The following is an 18997-nucleotide window of genomic DNA, read 5'->3' on the forward strand; positions in this document are numbered from 1 at the left end:
GGCAGTTTTAATGGAAGAGTTTCCTCCTGTGGCAGTATGTTTAGTTTTACCTTGTTTTGTTTAACCTCTTCAGATCAGGCAGTTTTAATGGAAGAGTTTCCTCCTGTGGCACTATGTTTAGTTTTACCTCTTCCGATCAGGCAGTTTTAATGGAAGCGTTTCCTCCTGTGGCACTATGTTTAGTTTTACCTCTTCCGATCAGGCAGTTTTAATGGAAGAGTTTCCTCCTGTGGCACTATGTTTAGTTTTACCTCTTCCGATCAGGCAGTTTTAATGGAAGAGTTTCTTACTGTGGCACTATGTTTAGTTTTACCTCTTCAGATCAGGCAGTTTTAATGGAAGAGTTTCCTCCTGTGGCACTATGTTTAGTTTTACCTCTTCCGATCAGGCAGTTTTAATGGAAGAGTTTCCTCCTGTGGCACTATGTTTAGTTTTACCTCTTCAGATCAGGCAGTTTTAATGGAAGAGTTTCCTCCTGTGGCACTATGTTTAGTTTTACCTCTTCAGATCAGGCAGTTTTAATGGAAGGGTTTCCTCCTGTGGCACTATGTTTAGTTTTACATCTTCAGATCAGGCAGTTTTAATGGAAGGGTTTCCTCCTGTGGCACTATGTTTAGTTTTACCTCTTCAGATCAGGCAGTTTTAATGGAAGTGTTTCCTCCTGTGGCACTATGTTTAGTTTTACCTCTTCAGATCAGGCAGTTTTAATGGAAGAGTTTCCTCCTGTGGCACTATGTTTAGTTTTACCTCTTCAGATCAGGCAGTTTTAATGGAAGAGTTTCCTCCTGTGGCACTATGTTTAGTTTTACATCTTCAGATCAGGCAGTTTTAATGGAAGGGTTTCCTCCTGTGGCACTAGGCCCCTTATCTGGGGGGCTGGTTAGACAGGAAAGTCCAGAAATGGTTGGGTGGAAGGTTTAGTTATTTCCAATCTCTTTAGCGTTTTACGATGTATTGTGATCTGCCTTTCCCTGGTCTGAGAGACCATCTACCCCTACCCCCTGCCCACAGCCATAGTGATGGGTACCACATACCTTGTCAGCGTCGAAAATGTCCCCAGGATATAGCCATATGAATAATGAATTCTGCCCTCGGACTTGCCTCAGGCTGTTCCAGCGCCCCTCGGCACACTCCTTTGCTGTATCACCACTTGCAAGTTGCAACTCGTTGTGAAGTCTGCCTGTCTCCGCGTGCTTTCCTGCAGTGACTCCCCTTGACATCTCCACGACATGCAGTACCTTGAGCAGGCGCAGGGTATATGTTTAAGAGCGTCCACCTTCGCCACCCCCTTCCACTTCAAGGCATTTTGACGGACTGTGACTTGAATTAGGCGGCCCACAAAACCAGGTACAGCATGCACAGATGTAAAGGGCTCTGAAATCTGCAGAATCACCTGATGCAGCTGAACTGAACCCCCATGTATTTGCAGGCATATGGTGCCATTGCATAGGGGGATGCTGGGAATTCATGGCATTTGGAATGGGGCCTACGTTAGAAATAAACGAAAACAAAAGGCTTGGAATTAATCTCAACCGCTGGTAATTGCACTGGGCAACTCTGGATTCAGTTGTTAAATAATAATAATAATTAAAATGATTTAGCATGTATATAGCGCTATGAACCCTCAGGTATCTGAGTGCGGCTTATTACCCACAGTGTGTGGTGCTCATTTATCGACCTCGGAAGGATGAAAGGCTGAGTTTGGCCCTGCCCGGATTTTAACCTGCATCAGCAGGCTCTGCACAGATGTGAGCGCTCTACTTGCTGTGCTATCTATCGGACCAGCTTGTTGTTTAGTCTGCCTGCCATTACAAAGGTTAAAAAGACCATATGCAAATAAGGGTTGGTTCCAACTCAAAAGGGAAAGCTGAGCCGGAATGGTTAGGTCGGATCCACTCTACCCGAGAAAACAAGCAACTTAAGGCATGTTTCACCCGGCCGCGATGGGCACCATCAGTGAAGTGTAGCTTGGGTCTCTAGGCTATTCAAAACCTTCCTTTCAGCACTGACTATAGTTTGTCTCCCGATATGAGAGAGGGCATGGCTAGGGATGGGTACCTTGTTCACTGCACCATCGGGAACACAGTTGTGCACCAGGGGTGAGGCCTCACAAGGTAGAAACATGTCTGGGGTTGCCTTTGTTTCTATGCAAAAGGGGCGTTTCATAGCTGCTGGAGTTGGACTGCTCTCACTGGTGGCGCGATGACCGATATGTGGGAATGGTTGCCTTGCTCACTGCAGCATAAGGCACCAAGCTTCTCTTCGCTGGTGAAATCCCACAAGGCCGAAACATGTCTGAGGTTGCCTTTGTTTCTATGCAAAAGGGGCGTTTAATAGCAGCTGGAGTTGGACTGCTCTCACTGGTGGCGCGATGACCGATATGTGGGAATGGTTGCCTTGTTCACTGCAGCATAAGGCACCAAGCTTCTCTTCGCTGGTGAAACCCCACAAGGGCGAAACATGTCTGCGGTTGCTTGTGTTCCTTGCAAAACGTGCGTTGCATAGCAGCTCGAGTTGGACTGCTCTCACTGCTGGCACGATGACTGATATGTGGGAATGGTTGCCTTGCTCACTGCACCATAAGGCACCAAGCTTCTCTTCGCTGGTGAAACCCCACAAGGCCGAAACATGTCTGGGGTTGCTTGTGCTTCCTTGCAAAAGGGGCATAACATAGCAGCTGGAGTTGGACTGCTCTGACTGGTGGCACGATGACTAATATGTGGGAATGGTTGCCTTGCTCACTGCACCATAAGGCACCAAGCTTCTCTTCGCTAGTGAAACCCCACAAGGCCGAAACATGTCTGGGGTTGCTTGTGTTTCCTTGCACAGGGAGATGGCCTATCCATTAAGCCTGCACTGGTGGTGGCAGCAAGAGACTGATTTGCAAATGGCTGGTCCCTTTCTGCAATGGTACAGACAGGCTCAAAAACGATATTGCGAACAGTTGCCCAGAGCACTGCCTGTTGTTAACAAGCTTCCACCGTCACATGTTTTGGCATGGTAGAATTAAATAGCATGAGTGGGCAAATATAATGCATGCCCCTTTCTCCTGAATTGACCCAATGTAGCATCCCAGATTGTTTGCCATAGAGCTGCGTTTCTGTTTATGCCACCTTCGACACAAGCATTTGTAGGGTACCCAAATGTTGCACTCCCACCCGAAGGCCCGCTCCCCATGGAGATGTTCCCTGCCCCTCGCCCCATCCCTAGCATATTTTTAGATACAATGCAACCACTTCTGTTTTTGTGTGCATGAACATTTGGTTGGTTTCTGCCAACGATTATTGTGAAGTTTTGTCAAATTAAACGTTTGCAAAGTGTTTCCACATATAGAATACGCCCAGACAAAAATATTCATGTTGGTTGCCAAAGTCTGTTTTACAATGATATTATCAGTGATTGTGACAGCACGGTGAGTTTATAGCACATGTCTTCAATTGTTAATCACTGACGCCTCCAATAGTCAGTCACCATGAGCAGAAACAACACAACTTTTTTCTGATTGAAATATAAAATGAAGCGCTTCCCGCTACGTACTTATGTATGTTGTCGGCGAGAAGCCACGTCCAGCTTTTGCAAACAGGCACATGTTGATCACCTCCAGGACAGGAGCCAGGACGAGGAGGGGGAGGATGCTTATCACGTTCATGGCCGCTATCGGCAAGAGAAACCCATTCAGACTCAAATTGGAATTCATGGTCTGGAGATAATAGCCAGATGGGATCTGTGTTTAAGAAAGTAGGAAAGACATTTTCACACATCAGACTTTGCCCCTCTGAAGAAACAGTGCGGTGAAGAGCTAAAAAAAAGGCAATACTTAAGTTATTAAAGAAACTTCTTGAGCCTTTGTATTGTACAGTACACAACTCCAAATGCTTTGATACAATTATAGTGTTTATTTCCTGTAACATGAAAAGAGATTAGTCTTCATTTTTTCTGCTATCCGTGTATGCTTACACGAAATCTGCTAAAGCATATTCATTACAATCCTGCTGAAATCGGATGAGACACAGGCTAGGTTCGGGCTGGCGGGCCGTTACCGGCCATGTCTACCCGCCGATGCAGAGGTGAAAGCCATATTCATTACAATCCTGCTGAAATCGGACAAGACACAGGGCTACCTAGGTTCGTCCTGGCGGGCCGTTACCGGCCATGTCTGCCCGCTGACGCGCGTGTGAAGGCCATATTCATTACAATCCTGCTGAAATCGGACAAGACACAGGGCTACCTAGGTTCGGGCTGGCGGGCCGTTACCGGCCATGTCTGCCCGCTGACGCGCGTGTGAAGGCCATATTCATTACAATCTTGCTGAAATCGGACAAGACACAGGGCTACCTAGGTTCGTCCTGGCGGGCCGTTACCGGCCATGTCTGCCCGCTGACGCGCGTGTGAAGGCCATATTCATTACAATCTTGCTGAAATCGGACAAGACACAGGGCTACCTAGGTTCGTCCTGGCGGGCCGTTACCGGCCATGTCTGCCCGCTGACGCGCGTGTGAAGGCTATATTCATTACAATCTTGCTGAAATCGGACAAGACACAGGGCTACCTAGGTTCGGGCTGGCGGGCCGTTACCGGCCATGTCTACCCGCCGATGCAGAGGTGAAAGCCATATTCATTACAATCCTGCTGAAATCGGACAAGACAGAGGGCTACCTAGGTTCGGGCTGGCGGGATGTTACCGGCCATGTCTGCCCGCTGTCGCGCGTGTGAAGGCCATATTCATTACAATCTTGCTGAAATCGGACAAGACACATGGCTACCTAGGTTTGGGCTGGAGGGACGTTACCGGCCATGTCTGCCCGCTGACGCGCGTGTGAAGGCCATATTCATTACAATCTTGCTGAAATCGGACAAGACACAGGGCTACCTAGGTTCGGGCTGGCGGGCCGTTACCGGCCATGTCTGCCCGCTGACGCGCGTGTGAAGGCTATATTCATTACAATCTTGCTGAAATCGGACAAGACACAGGGCTACCTAGGTTCGGGCTGGCGGGCCGTTACCGGCCATGTCTGCCCGCTGACGCGCGTGTGAAGGCTATATTCATTACAATCTTGCTGAAATCGGACAAGACACAGGGCTACCTAGGTTCGGGCTGGCGGGCCGTTACCGGCCATGTCTGCCCGCTGACGCGCGTGTGAAGGCCATATTCATTACAATCCTGCTGGAATCGGACGAGGCACGTGGCTACCTAGGTTCGGCCTGGCCGGCCGTTACTGGCCATGTCTGCCCGCCAACGCGCGTGTGAAAGCCATATTCATTACAATCTTGCTGAAATCGGACAAGACACAGGGCTACCTAGGTTCGGGCTGGCGGGCCGTTACCGGCCATGTCTGCCCGCTGACGCGCGTGTGAAGGCCATATTCATTACAATCCTGCTGAAATCGGACAAGACACAGGGCTACCTAGGTTCGGGCTGGCGGGCCGTTACCGGCAATGTCTGCCCGCTGACGGGCGTGTGAAAGCCATATTCATTACAATCCTGCTGAAATCGGACAAGACACAGGGCTACCTAGGTTCGGGCTGGCGGGCCGTTACCGGCCATGTCTACCCGCCGATGCAGAGGTGAAAGCCATATTCATTACAATCCTGCTGGAATCGGACGAGGCACGTGGCTAGCTAGGTTTGTGCTGGCGGGCCGTTATCGGCCAGGTCTGCTCTTCGACGCTGGGGTGAAAGCCATATTCATTACAATCCTGCTGAAATCGAACGAGGCTACCTAGGTTTGTGCTGGTGGGCTATTACTGGCCAGGTCTGCCCGCCGAGGCGGGGGTGAAAGCCATATTCATTCCAATCCTGCGGAAATCGGACGAGGCACGGGGCTACCTAGGTTTGTGCTGGTGGGCTATTACTGGCCAGGTCTGCCCGCCGAGGCGGGGGTGAAAGCCATATTCATTCCAATCTTGCGGAAATCAGATGGGATACTGTAAATACTCCATCACGATGCAAACACTGTTTTATAATGTGAACTATCTGAGCTACATTATGTCACTAAGGGGATTGACATTTCCAGGCCTTAGCAGCCTATAAAGCTTTCACCCTTGAATGACTTAAGACCGGGCAGGCATGGCACCTGCTCCGTGGGACACTTACACCTTCCACCATATGGTTTCACTGGCAGCTTACTGAGAGTTCCACACGTTTGGTGCTAATGTGAAATCACGTGGAATGCTGATGGTGTGTCTAAACGCTTACTCCGCTTTTGCAGTGTTTCGAGGGTTCACATCTCTATGGGTACAGTTCGACCCTTGTGTAGAGCCCTGAGCTGGATAGGCTATGCTGTGCCAGTAAGCCATGTGATTCCCAAATGGGTGCAATTCAAGCCTGCTGTCCCAGTGGAGCAGCCCTAGGATGTTCAATGAGTCACCTCCCAAAAAGTACACGTGGGGGGGGGGGGCAAAATACAGACCACCTAAGGCATGCACCTCCCTCACGAGCTGTTTTGGCCCAGTTATTTTCCATTTTGGAAACATTCAGTGGCCCACTGGTGTATTCTCTGATTTGCCCTTGAATTTCTGCCATGTTATTGACAGATGGGCTGTAATACTGAACTGTGCAGGTGGGCTCACAATAATAAGAATTGATCAAAAGTGCTGCAACTATGCTTTCCACCAATGCACTATACTACATTACTACCCCTGAGGGTTCAGAATTCAGCAATGTGACGAAATGACTACTGCCCAGCAATAGCACAGGGGTGAGCAATGGCTTCTAAGCACTCTACTCAACCCTGAACTACCGCTAGCGCAGCAGTGATCCAGTCTTAAAGGCTTAATTCTTTCTCCTCTTTTGGTGATGTGGACTGAGGTCAGGCTATACTGTCTTGAGATGTATGAAACAGTATGGTAGCCTCCATACAACACTAGTACAGTATTTACCAAAATAAAAGAAATGCCCAAAGAAGATTCTTATAGCTTACACAAACACAGACGATTGATTAAACACACTAAGCAATTCCACCCTTGAACAGCAAATACACAGATTAATGCAGACTCTAACATATGCCGCTCACTCTGGGCATTAAAGGACAGGAAGGGAAAAAGGCAGGCAGGTATTCAGAAAAATACTTAAATGCTCAATGATTACTTTTAAATATCTTTTAAGGTAGAGAAAGGTGCCTTAAGCATTTCTATGCTCCAAGGTACGGAGGCCAAGTGGTCAAAAGCCAGAAAAGCCTTGTCAGGGGTCGATGGTACATTTGAACAGTACATCATATAGGTATAATATTGAGTGGCACAGTATGCAAACAGAGTAATAATGTTCCTTTATTCTTTAATGGAGCTATTTACTTTTATTTACATAGCGTGTTAGGAAAAGCAAAAACATAAATACATTTATAAAGGAACACTCTTTTGCGGTATTAGAAGGGAACTTTACAATTAAAATGAGGGAGTTATTTGGGAATTTTGTATAACCGAGATGTGTCCAGATGGAGGAAAGAAATAGTGAAAGAAAGGTAGAGGAACGAACAGAGAGATAGGAATGGCATTGCATAGCTGAGGGAACAGAGGGAGAGGAATGGCATTGCATAGCTGAGGGAACAGAGGGGGAGGAATATGGCATTGCATAGCTGAGGGAACAGAGGGGGAGGAATGGCATTGCATAGCTGAGGGAACAGAGAGAGAGGAATGGTATTGCATAACTAAGGGAACAGAGGGAGAGGAATGGTATTGCATAGCTGAGGGAACAGAGAGAGAGAGGAATAGTATTGCATAGCTAAGGGAACAGAGGGAGAGGAATGGTATTGCATAGCTGAGGGAACAGAGAGAGAGGAATGGCATTGCATAGCTGAGGGAACAGAGAGAGAGGAATGGTATTGCATAGCTAAGGGAACAGAAGGAGAGGAATGGTATTGCATAGCTGAGGGAACAGAGAGAGAGGAATGGCATTGCATAGCTGAGGGACAGAGAGGGAGGAATATGGCACTGCATAGCTAAGGGAACAGAGAGAGAGGAATGGCATTGCATAGCTGAGGGAACAGAGAGAGAGGAATGGTATTGCATAGCTAAGGGAACAGAGGGAGAGGAATGGTATTGCATAGCTGAGGGAACAGAGAGAGAGGAATGGTATTGCATAGATAAGGGAACAGAGGGAGAGGAATGGTATTGCATAGCTGAGGGAACAGAGAGAGAGGAATGGCATTGCATAGCTGAGGGAACAGAGAGAGAGGAATGGTATTGCATAGCTAAGGGAACAGAAGGAGAGGAATGGTATTGCATAGCTGAGGGAACAGAGAGAGAGGAATGGCATTGCATAGCTGAGGGACAGAGAGGGAGGAATATGGCACTGCATAGCTAAGGGAACAGAGAGAGAGGAATGGCATTGCATAGCTGAGGGAACAGAGAGAGAGGAATGGTATTGCATAGCTAAGGGAACAGAGGGAGAGGAATGGTATTGCATAGCTGAGGGAACAGAGAGAGAGGAATGGTATTGCATAGATAAGGGAACAGAGGGAGAGAAATGGTATTGCATAGCTGAGGGAACAGAGAGAGAGGAATGGCATTGCAACACTGAGGGAATAGTGAGAGAGGAATGGCATTGCATAGCTGAGGGAACAGAGAGAGAGGAATGGCATTGCATAGCTGAGGGAACAGAGAGAGAGGAATGGCATTGCATAGCTGAGGGAACAGAGAGAGAGGAATGGTATTGCATAGCTGAGGGAACAGAGGGAGAGAAATGGTATTGCATAGCTGAGGGAACAGAGAGAGAGGAATGGCATTGCAACACTGAGGGAACAGTGAGAGAGGAATGGCATTGCATAGCTGAGGGAACAGAGAGAGAGGAATGGCATTGCATAGCTGAGGGAACAGAGAGAGAGGAATGGCATTGCATAGCTGAGGGAACAGAGAGAGAGGAATAGCATTGCATAGCTGAGGGAGCAGAGAGAGAGGAATGGCATTGCATAGCTGAGGGAACAGAGAGAGAGGAATGGCATTGCATAGCTGAGGGAACAGAGAGAGAGGAATAGCATTGCATAGCTGAGGGAGCAGAGAGAGAGGAATGGCATTGCATAGCTGAGGGCATTTAGTTACAAAGAGTAGAAGCAGGAGAAAACCTTTGGGGCCGGCAGCAACCAAGCAACATTGAGAGGCAAATCGAGCAGTTGTGCAGGGACAAAGAAGATAATGAGAGAGAAATTAAAGAACCGGAGAGAGAAGGTCATTAAAAAACACACACTTTAAGTGTCTTATAAATGGAGCAAAAAGAGAGAAATCAGTATGGCTGAGGGTGGTTGGGTGGAGGGGAGATTGACAGTGCTATTGTAAATACTTGGCAGAGCAAAAGCAAAGTTGGGGGACAAGGTAACATGAAGGTGAGAGCAACAGTCAAGCCAAAAAGACAAGATTAAGGAGAACAGTCCTTCGACTATAAAAGGTGATCAGTAAGTGGATTTTACTGATATTGTAGAGTTGAACGTGAGAGGCATCAGCAGTGATAATGTTGACTAGAGGAACGAGGTAAGGATCAAAGGTGATCCAGGTATCTCAAACTGAAACTGACTAAGGAAGGACGATGGGGAGAAGGAGACAGGAGGATGAGGGCACACATAAGGAGAGGGTGTAGGAACAAGAGGAATTATGAGATTCCTTTGCAGTGGGAAGATCGCCACGATTTAACGCAGATAGAAGGCAATCATAGGCGCGTATTGTGACCGTGTGAAGGATAAAAACGATCAAGTTTTGAAAATCAATAGGAAAATGACAAAATGACACTCTCGCCCTGAATCTAGAAGGCAATTGGAATCCTGGGTTGCCTTGAATGCTCAATTTATATGCTGTAGACAAAGCTTGCCAATCCCATCTGCTCAGTGTTGCTACTGGTGAACCTTTATCTTTTGCTGGTGCCCCACTTGAACCAAATAGAAACTCTGTCAATCTCAAAAGTAGGTCCTGGCCAAATAAATCCGAATGCACCTTAAAAGTATACACACTAACCTCTTCTTCTGAGGAAGGATTTTTAAAAAGGAAGAAGAAATAATGCCTATATCAGGACACAATTCCAACACTGTCAAGAAAATAATGCAAGAGTGTCTATGAGGAGAAGTGCCCCCATTTTGCCTATTCTTCTGGATTAAGGTATGGCTTCCAGACACAGTATATTGGCCGATGACACGGCTAGAGGCACTGCCTCAAGTGGAACAAAATGGGGTTTCTGAATGGTGGTATGGACAAACTGTAAGTCCCAGGAGGGTAAAGAAGCGTATACTACAGGATGCCTGCATTCCAACTCCCTCAATAACATTCTAGTGGTATTGCTACAAAATATCACAGACCATATATATATAATGTGGGGGGGGGGTACTTGAGGTTGGTGCGGGGATCTCCCCCGCAGATATATGCAGAGAAAAGGGGTAACAAAACTGGGGAAAAACCCGTCTGCATTTTCAGCTTTGCAGTAATGGGTTTGATATTTTCACCTAGATCCCAAACTAGCCAATTCACCAGTGCCAATTGTGCCTGGCGCCCCTTTAATATCCCGAATTACATCCCACTGGCCCTGAGGTGGAAACAGAATGACCCAGAAGGAAATGTCCTCCCTTCCCCCAAAATCAAGGATGCTGTTAGGGCCATAGTCCCTATCATATAACCCGCTGGTAGCACACCACCTGTAAGAATGTGACCAATATCAATTATAAACCTTTAATAGAGGCTGATCCTCTGGATTGCCGAATGCACATGGCTATTTATTATGTTATTGATTTATGGTTTCAAATAAACCTTTATCGGGCAATCATACATTACATGCTACTCAGCAGTGTCGAATAAGGTCCGAAAATAAACAGTAAAAGGATTAATTAATCGAGTCAAAAACATCTTTGAAAAACTGCAAGAGGGGAATGGTAGCCGACAAGCTCTCTCCTCACAGCAGAAAAGATCAAATCTCCCTCTCATCCAATGTCCCATATGAATCAAACTTTTTTATCAAATGTTTGGTTCTTAGATCCGTTACACCGTGGCAAAATAATGACACATGCTTTAATGATTACGTAGTGTCTTCCTTCCGACAAAATCTACATCCCTTTGCGACTGCTTTCCCATAGATATTTAAAGGTTGGTTGGTAGGGTACAAATCAAATCTGAAAGGAAGAAATCGATCTCTGTTCCAGCCATGAGCAGCTTTGGCTAGCTATTTCGGGAGGACTCCACAAGGTTTCATTTCTTGAATTAGGGAGCCCATAAGGCAGTGTTCATTTCTTTCCTCCAAGGTCTTCATCCAATCACTTTGCTTTCTCTTGACCAAACCTGTTACTGTAGACGTATCCTCTGAATCTCCAAGACACTGTTAAGATGCCTCACATCTGGCAGAGATAGAGTGGGGCGGGTGAGTAGAGATGGTGAGATCAGAAGAACAAGAGGCAGGTTGATGGCTAAACTCTTCGTCAATGGGGCTCGATGAGGCCGACATGTAACTACTAAAGTCCCCTTTGCTTTGTCACTTTGAACGTGTTCTACATCACATTGGGGGTGAGTGTAGTGGGAGAGCGCGCATACAGTACATCTTGGGCCGTTCTAGTACAAGGGACTGTTTGTCTGCTGCCTTTGAACACAAGAGCCAGAGGTAGCAAGTTGGAAGACGCTCGTTCACTTCTAGGAAAAGTGGTCAACTTCTACTATCCTCAAAAGGAGAGAAATCTAACAACATGCTGAGGGAAGCAATTCAAGTTCAACTGAATACACAACAACTTCAAAGATAAAATGCTGTCTGGTTCAACGGGTTTATCTCCGTAAAAGCAAAGATTTCTTGTGACACCATCACCATGAATGAGACTGCGTCTCCTGATTGTTCACATACCAATTCACCACTTGGTTTTCAGTTTAAAAGATCATAGGCTGCCCATTTAACACATCTGAAATGCTGAAGGATGGCCATCAGACTCCTTCAGGGAGATGAGTGTTAGAGGACTGTATCCTCAGGAGGCCATTGACCCTGAGCCGTTTGATGCACAAACGTCACACCACAACCCAGATGACGGCCATCTGTTGTCACTATGACTGGAAACTGACATACCAGTGTAGCACATATCAAATACTGAAAGTAGACATACAACAGATTATACACATCCTGCCCTCCTGAGACACCATCATCCCTGGTTCGTGTTCATGAGAGTCAAAAAACGAGAATGTGCCAGGCTGCTGCATTCAGATGGAAGCAGGCACAAGCAAGGACTGCCCTAGTGGACACCATTGACCACTAAATTCAATATCATTCCCTGGCTGTTTTACTGTGTCTTGTTAGCAGATGGCCTACACAGTAAAGGATCGCCATTGTGTGATCCTGGGGTAAAAGAACCATGCAGTACATCTTAAACCATGTCACAGTAAGCGGTCAGATAGCAGAGCGAGTAGAGTGCTCGCTTTGACATCTGTGCAGAGCCTGCTGATGCAGGTTCTAACCCCGGCAGGGCCAAACTCAGCCTTTCATCCTTTCGAGGTTGATAAATGAGCACCACACACCGTGGGAAATAAGCAGCTTTCAAATATCTGAGGGTTCATAGCGCTATATAAATGCACAAGCAAACAAACAAACAAACAAATAAACAGTGAACTGAAAATCTCTTGTGAGGACAATGTGAGACTTTGTTCATGAACCTGTCCTCAATGGGAACTTCACACACCAGCCTGGTATCTTCTTCAGAACCACCTGTCATGCAACAAGTCAACTAATGGTACACAATTCTAGTGCAGGTGTTCGCTCAAACTAAAGCACCTTGAACTGAAAATGTTCTGACCGCAGTTGGAAGTGCAGAACCTGGCGAGAACTTGGATGTATAGGTGCATGCAGAAAGATGTCTTTCTTATCCGAAGACATTAATTAATCTACTGGAGCATCATGGGTATAAGGGTGTTAAGGGACAGGATCCTGTATGTTTCCTGGGATGTTTTCTGGGTTATACAATATTGCACCACCTTTAAGTTCAGAACCAGATGGAGCTTGCTCGTCACTGTGTACGAACCTGATCCTGTGTTGAAATTCCTCACAGCATAGGATGACTTGAATGCACTGTGTACCTGTGTGCCACTTGATCTCATGGGGAGATCTCTTCAGCAGTCACACGAAAGACTGAAAGTAGGCTTGCCGGAATAGAGTCTGCCCTCAGAACTAAAGGAAACTGCTTCAAAATTCTCTAATTGCTATCTCTTTGACTGGAATCTTGTAAAGTGTAGGGTAAGCGACAGTATCAAAAGTGGTATAACGACCAAGAAGAGTAAAACAAATTCATGGGTGTTTAGAGGGACATCCATGAGTAAGCATGTGGGTGACAGGAGGAGAGCATCCCCACTACTGTGAGATGGTTGAACGCCATATGTGAGTGGGGGAAGGGACAATTGGGATTATAGAGAAGAGGGGAGTTTGGGAGAATTGATCAAGCAGAGAGGAAAGGAAAATCATTAGAGGAATAACACATACCTCAGATAAAATGGCTGGATGCACAGATGAGGATGAGAAGCGGACTAATGACAGCCCTTTTATAATAGTCTGAGAATATCCCTTTTGGGAGGGAGTAATCAAAAAGAACAGCCAGATGGGACAGCATAAGGTGGGGGAGGGGGGGCTTATGATCAGTGGAAGCAGAAGTTGAATTGGCGTGGTTAGGCAGTGGTGAAGGAAATGTCAGTCACATGCTGGAAAGGAGCAAGAGGAGCAGGGCAGGAGCGAGGATTAGGATAAGCGGTTGTGCAGTGAAAGGACGAGCAACGATTGTCCACTTTTGAAGTAAAGTAATTTGCAACACCAATGCTACTGATGGTAGAATGGATAGAAGGAACAGGAGAGGAAATCACCAGCTCTGTTGTATCCTCAAAAACAGTGACGCTGCACCCTAATGTCCGCAATATTTATGTTGTAGTGAAATAGTCCGACCGTGAGCTTCAACAATGGTGACATCTATAGATACATAGATGGTCAGGCCCAGCAATCGTCATGATCTGCCCACTTCCCTGGACTCTGCTTCTCCTCATACACTGCTGCTTACACGCGAAGCAACTATTTCTTCTCGAAATGCAAAGGACCTCGAGTAAACGATGGAGTATGTCATTGTTGCCTTTGTATCACAGCGCTGTTTGGGTTTGCCAGTACTGTGGTAGTTAGTACTTGCACGTTAAAAGGACCTTTGATGCAGTTTTCTGCTCTGTGCTCTCCTCAAGTTACCGACCCATACGTTTCAATAAACTTTTAATAGCTGGATGAGTTGACGTGAACCTCAAGCCCAAGTCCCAGCCTTTGAACCTAGGAATTTGAAAAAAAAGTGTGTTCATGTACAATAGGCCTTCTAACTCACACGCCTGCATTTTGGCACGGGATCACTTCTCTTATATCAGTCCTGGAAATCCAGGTAAAAAATAGAGCTGTCACATGCCTGACCGATGTCATGAAGCTAACTTTCAGCCAATCTTGGCTGTTTTGCTAATACTACTTTGAATTATGGGACTTGCAGTTTTTCTTTTCTCATTTTATTTCTGAGCCCAAGGTCTCAACAGTTAGGGTGATCTTAAAAGCATACAAACTGGCTGAGAGAACCATCATGCCAATGGGGCAGGTTGGCCGTATGTGTACGATGTTTTGAAGAGAATATGAGCAATAAACTCAACAACTCATAGGAATTTCGTGTTCAGAGTGTTGCCGAAGCAAGGCCTTCATCATGAGATTAGCCAGCCGGAGTACACCGCGGAAGGGTTCTTTCAGGTTAAGATTGAGGTTGCTGCCACATAACATTTCCACATCTAACCACTGAGCACTAAAACATGCTGACAAAGAAATGCATCTCTTTTGATTCAGTTGGAGATTAATGGACTACTGAAAATCTTTTAGTACGACTAAATAAAGCATCCATTGAACACAGGCACAACACAATGAATGCATAACATGTTTTGAGACCTTTTAAAAGCTCCATTGAACACTGAAATGCACATGTGCACCTAAATAGATATATTCCAGGCGTCTCTTAAAACGAACACACTTTTCCTGTTGAGCATACTTTTCTGAATACAGGTCTTTGTAGCTTTTTTGTATGAATCCCCCCATCTATGATTTTAGAAAAGGATCACAAACCAAAATGCCTTATAACATGAACTTTCCAGCAGTGCAAGTGTTGTTTTGCAGGGTGTAAGAAGCTCATTTTGTTAAAAAACGTTATTGAGTGGAGGCCACCGCTTACGTTTGCATTTGGGCCCCCTGCGGCCAATTTTCGTAATTTGCACTGTGAACTTCTCTTTTACACTCCGCAGTGCAAATGTAGTAAATGCCGCCTGCCATGAACGCAATCAAATCCACCTGCTTTTTGCACCAGCAAAAAGGAGGTGCATTCCACTAGAAAACATTAGTTTTACAACAACCTGAAAATCTCATGCTGGGGTCAAACCAGGTTGTTTTTGAAGGCAGAGGGCAAATGGTAGGAGGAGATATAACTCGCCCTTTGCCTTCAAAAATAATGAAAATGCCCCGGAGATTGAATAGAGGCGTTAAGACAGGTGTAACATAGTTACGCCTGTCTTTAGCACTTCCGTTTACGGTCCCCTGAGAGCTCATTTTCTATGAGCGCTTAACGTAAATGAAAGGCGTAAAAGTCTTGTGTAAGGCTTTTATGCCTTTCACGTCACAGCTCATTTTCAGGTGTTTGTATGGTGTAGATGAGGCGCAGATCATAACTTTGGATTTTGGCACCCCCTTCCTCTCCACCATACAAACAAACACTACAACATTTACGCCAGCATGGATTTTCATGCCGTGCAAATGATGTGGATTCCTATGGAGTCCACCTGCTTTCTACACCATCAAAAAGCAGGCAAACTCTATAGGAAACCATTGGAAATGCTGCCTGCCATGGTAACATGGCAGGCAGTGTTTACTTCATTTGCATGGCAGAGTGCAAAAGGGAAGCGCACAAGCATGTATGCTCCCTTTTTGCACTCCCCTATTGCAATCCGCCCTGCAAGTGGGGCAAATTTGGAGGCGGGACCAGTTTACACAAAAGTGTAAGCATAACAGGTCCCCGCCGACCAATAACAGGGACTCTGAATATGATCCCCTAAGGGTTCCTTTTCTACTGAAGTGGAGTGTAAAATGAAAACATAAAGGCAGTTTGGTTTCCTTTTACGCTCCACTTCATTTTACAGCTGTCCTGAGGCATAGGAGGGCAGCAAAGCCGGAGATGGCATCTCCGCTTTACTTTCCTCCTCCGTCTCAGGCGAACATTTGGCTTTACGCCTGCATGAGATTTTCATGCAGGTGTAAATCCAAAGAATTCCAATGCAATACACATTAGCACCTGCTAAGGAGCAGGCAGATTCCATTGGAATCCATTATAAAACACTGTCTGGAAAGCGTATTTGCAGCCGGTGTATTATTGCTCCCAAATTGGCGAGTAAAAGTGAAGAGTAAAGTCTATTTTTCCTTCATTTACTCTTTACATTTACACTCTGCAACATGCAAGTGTTGGTGGCCCCCTGCATGCAATTACCATCTAATTTAAAATGTCCCCCTGAGTAAAATGCTGCCCTCGTGCAAAAAACAATCTTTCAGTGCATTTTTGCTCCAGGGCAATATTTGCCCTATGGATAATAGGGTACAGTGTTAGCACTGGGGTAGACATGTCCCTAGTGAAAATGTGCTTGGGGACTCATTTTGGAAGTCCCCGGAGCGTGAATGAAGGCAAAAAACCACAGACCTAAAGGTGTTATGTCTGTCTTAACGCCTACATTCGCATTCAGGGGCATTTTAATTGTTTCTGAAGGCGCAGGGCGGGAGCGGAAGGGGAGTTACGATTCCGCTGCACTTTTCCCATCCTCCTTCAAAAAATGTTTTGCCTTATGCCACCATGAGATTTTCATGATGGCGTAAAACCAATGACAACAGGTCTCTTTAGGTTGGGACCTTCTTCTTTATTAAAAACAATGATCTTCTATGTAATACACTTGCTTTTCATACCAGCAATACGTAGGCGTATGTTGTATGCGTAGATGGCAGGCAGAGTTCACTCTTTTTGCACTGCTGATTTCAAAATGGAGGGGGAAAGGTGCTTCCGCCACACTTTTACACTCTGCAGTGCAAATGACAAAAATCTGTTTGTAAGTGCAAATGTAAGTGTTCCCCTCTGTGCAATTTACGCTCAATTGTAAAATGTGTTCCGTTGCAAGAAAGCTATTTTTACATGAAGGCAGTATTTGCCCTAGTAAAAATACCATGCAAAATTGCACCCTCAAATCAAAATTGAATGCTTTGTCAGTTCTTTAAGAACATGGAAACAAACTGTGAACATGTTTTTTATGTTACTACTGCAAAGTTCTGAACACATGGGACCATATTACAGACATTTTGCATTGTTCCAAGTGCAATTACACTAGACCCTCTGCCACTTGACCTCTCTGCAGCCATTGATCTTGTCGACCATGACATTCTGTTCCAGAAACTCACCACTAAGTTCTATTTCTCCATAGAAGCTGCCAATTGGATGAAATCCTTTCTTAGTGAGAGCTCCTGCAGGGATGTTGTCGGCACTGATGCTGCTGACGCTATTCCTGTGCCTTACTTCATCCATCAAGGGTCCTGCATTTCACCCACCCTATACAATATGTACACTTAACCCCTTTTTGACCAACTCAACAATTTTGGATTCCCTACACAAACTACAGACGACACTCAAATCCTGCTGAAACTCACTGGAAACTACACCCTCGACTCTGCAACAATCAACCATGTCTATAGCATCATTCAGAACACCATCTCTGCCTGAACAATGTCAAAACAGAGCTCCTCATTGTAGGATCCCCACATCAGCTAATATGCCTGCACCCAGCGTTTGCATCCTTCTTTATCGATGGCTATATCACTATTGTCTCCAGTCAAGTAAAAACTGTGGGTGTCTACCTAGATGCAAAGCTATCCATGCACAAACATGTTAAAGCCTTTGCCTCAACTGCATCCTACACCACTAAGCTCATCAACCTCAGCAGAAAATGTCTGTCCTCAGACAGTTGACTTACCCTTTGCAGGGCCCTCTCTGGCAGCAACCTGGATTATTGCAACGCCATCCTTTCAGGCAGTTCCACCAAAAATCTATCTAGACTCCAACTGATTCAAAACAATACCCTTTGGGCCACCTATGGGCTAAAATGAACTGACCACATCTTTCAAGCCATACCGGAGGCCCACTGGATGCCAATCAAAGCCTGCATCGAATTCAAGATTTTATCAATGACGCACAGATGCCTCCACAGCGCTGCACCTGCCTTCCTAAACTAGCACATCTCCAAAAGATCTAAACATTGCTGCCTGTGATCCTCCACCACCCTGGCCTTAGCCACACCAAAATACTCCAGAAAGAGAGCAGGGGAGCCATCTTTACTGTCACAGCTCCCACCCTGTGGAATGCCCTCCACCTCTACATCCAAGAAGAACATTTTTATCCAACCTTTAGAAAAAGACTAAAAAGGTGGTTTTTCAACAAATATCACTAAGACTGCAAGGGGGTTCCATCTATTATTCCACCCTACCCTGCCTGCTTACTTTCAAATGTTTTTTTTACTTCTGGTCTTTCCTAATGTGTACGAGCGCCGTGATACCTCTGGGTCTGGCCGCTATCAATAAATGCAATAAATAAATAAACAAACGTCACTGCAGTGGTAAAAAAAAACATTTTTGAATGCTTATTTGCACCAATTAATATTTCCCACTAGTGCTACGATTAGAGTAAACATTACCCTTGTGCAAACCATCATTGAGCAAACAGAGAGAACAGATAGAGTTACTCAGGGTTTCTCGGAGGCGGATGATACACCTGACAACCCTCCAGAGCCTGAACCTAGAAGAGTCAGAGAAGAAGAAACTGAAACCCTTCCCGAACTAGCCTTTGCGCAAAGGAACGACCTGTTGTTGGCTGAAGCCTTTTACAAGTTACATCTGAACAAGAGGGCCATGAGAAAGGAGGGCCTTTTTTATTTTTAAAACATGGTCTGGTGTATAGGGGAGATACCATTGCAGAAGGCTTAGTAAAAACGCA

General features: G+C 45.7%; 1 protein-coding gene across 1 annotated transcript in view; it reads right to left on the bottom strand.

Annotated features, from left to right (window-relative positions):
* The window catches only part of SLC15A5 (solute carrier family 15 member 5), a 435391-nt gene that overhangs the window by 141859 nt on the left and 274535 nt on the right, over positions 1 to 18997 (bottom strand). Inside the window, exon 5 of the mRNA XM_069628381.1 lies at positions 3538 to 3724. Coding sequence (XP_069484482.1) covers positions 3538 to 3724 — 187 coding nt within the window. The remainder of the gene's footprint in view (positions 1 to 3537; positions 3725 to 18997) is intronic.

The sequence above is a fragment of the Ambystoma mexicanum genome, chromosome 12 (genome assembly GCF_040938575.1).
Source record: "Ambystoma mexicanum isolate Mex_15411 chromosome 12, UKY_AmexF1_1, whole genome shotgun sequence".
In the NCBI taxonomy this organism is placed as follows: domain Eukaryota; kingdom Metazoa; phylum Chordata; class Amphibia; order Caudata; family Ambystomatidae; genus Ambystoma; species Ambystoma mexicanum.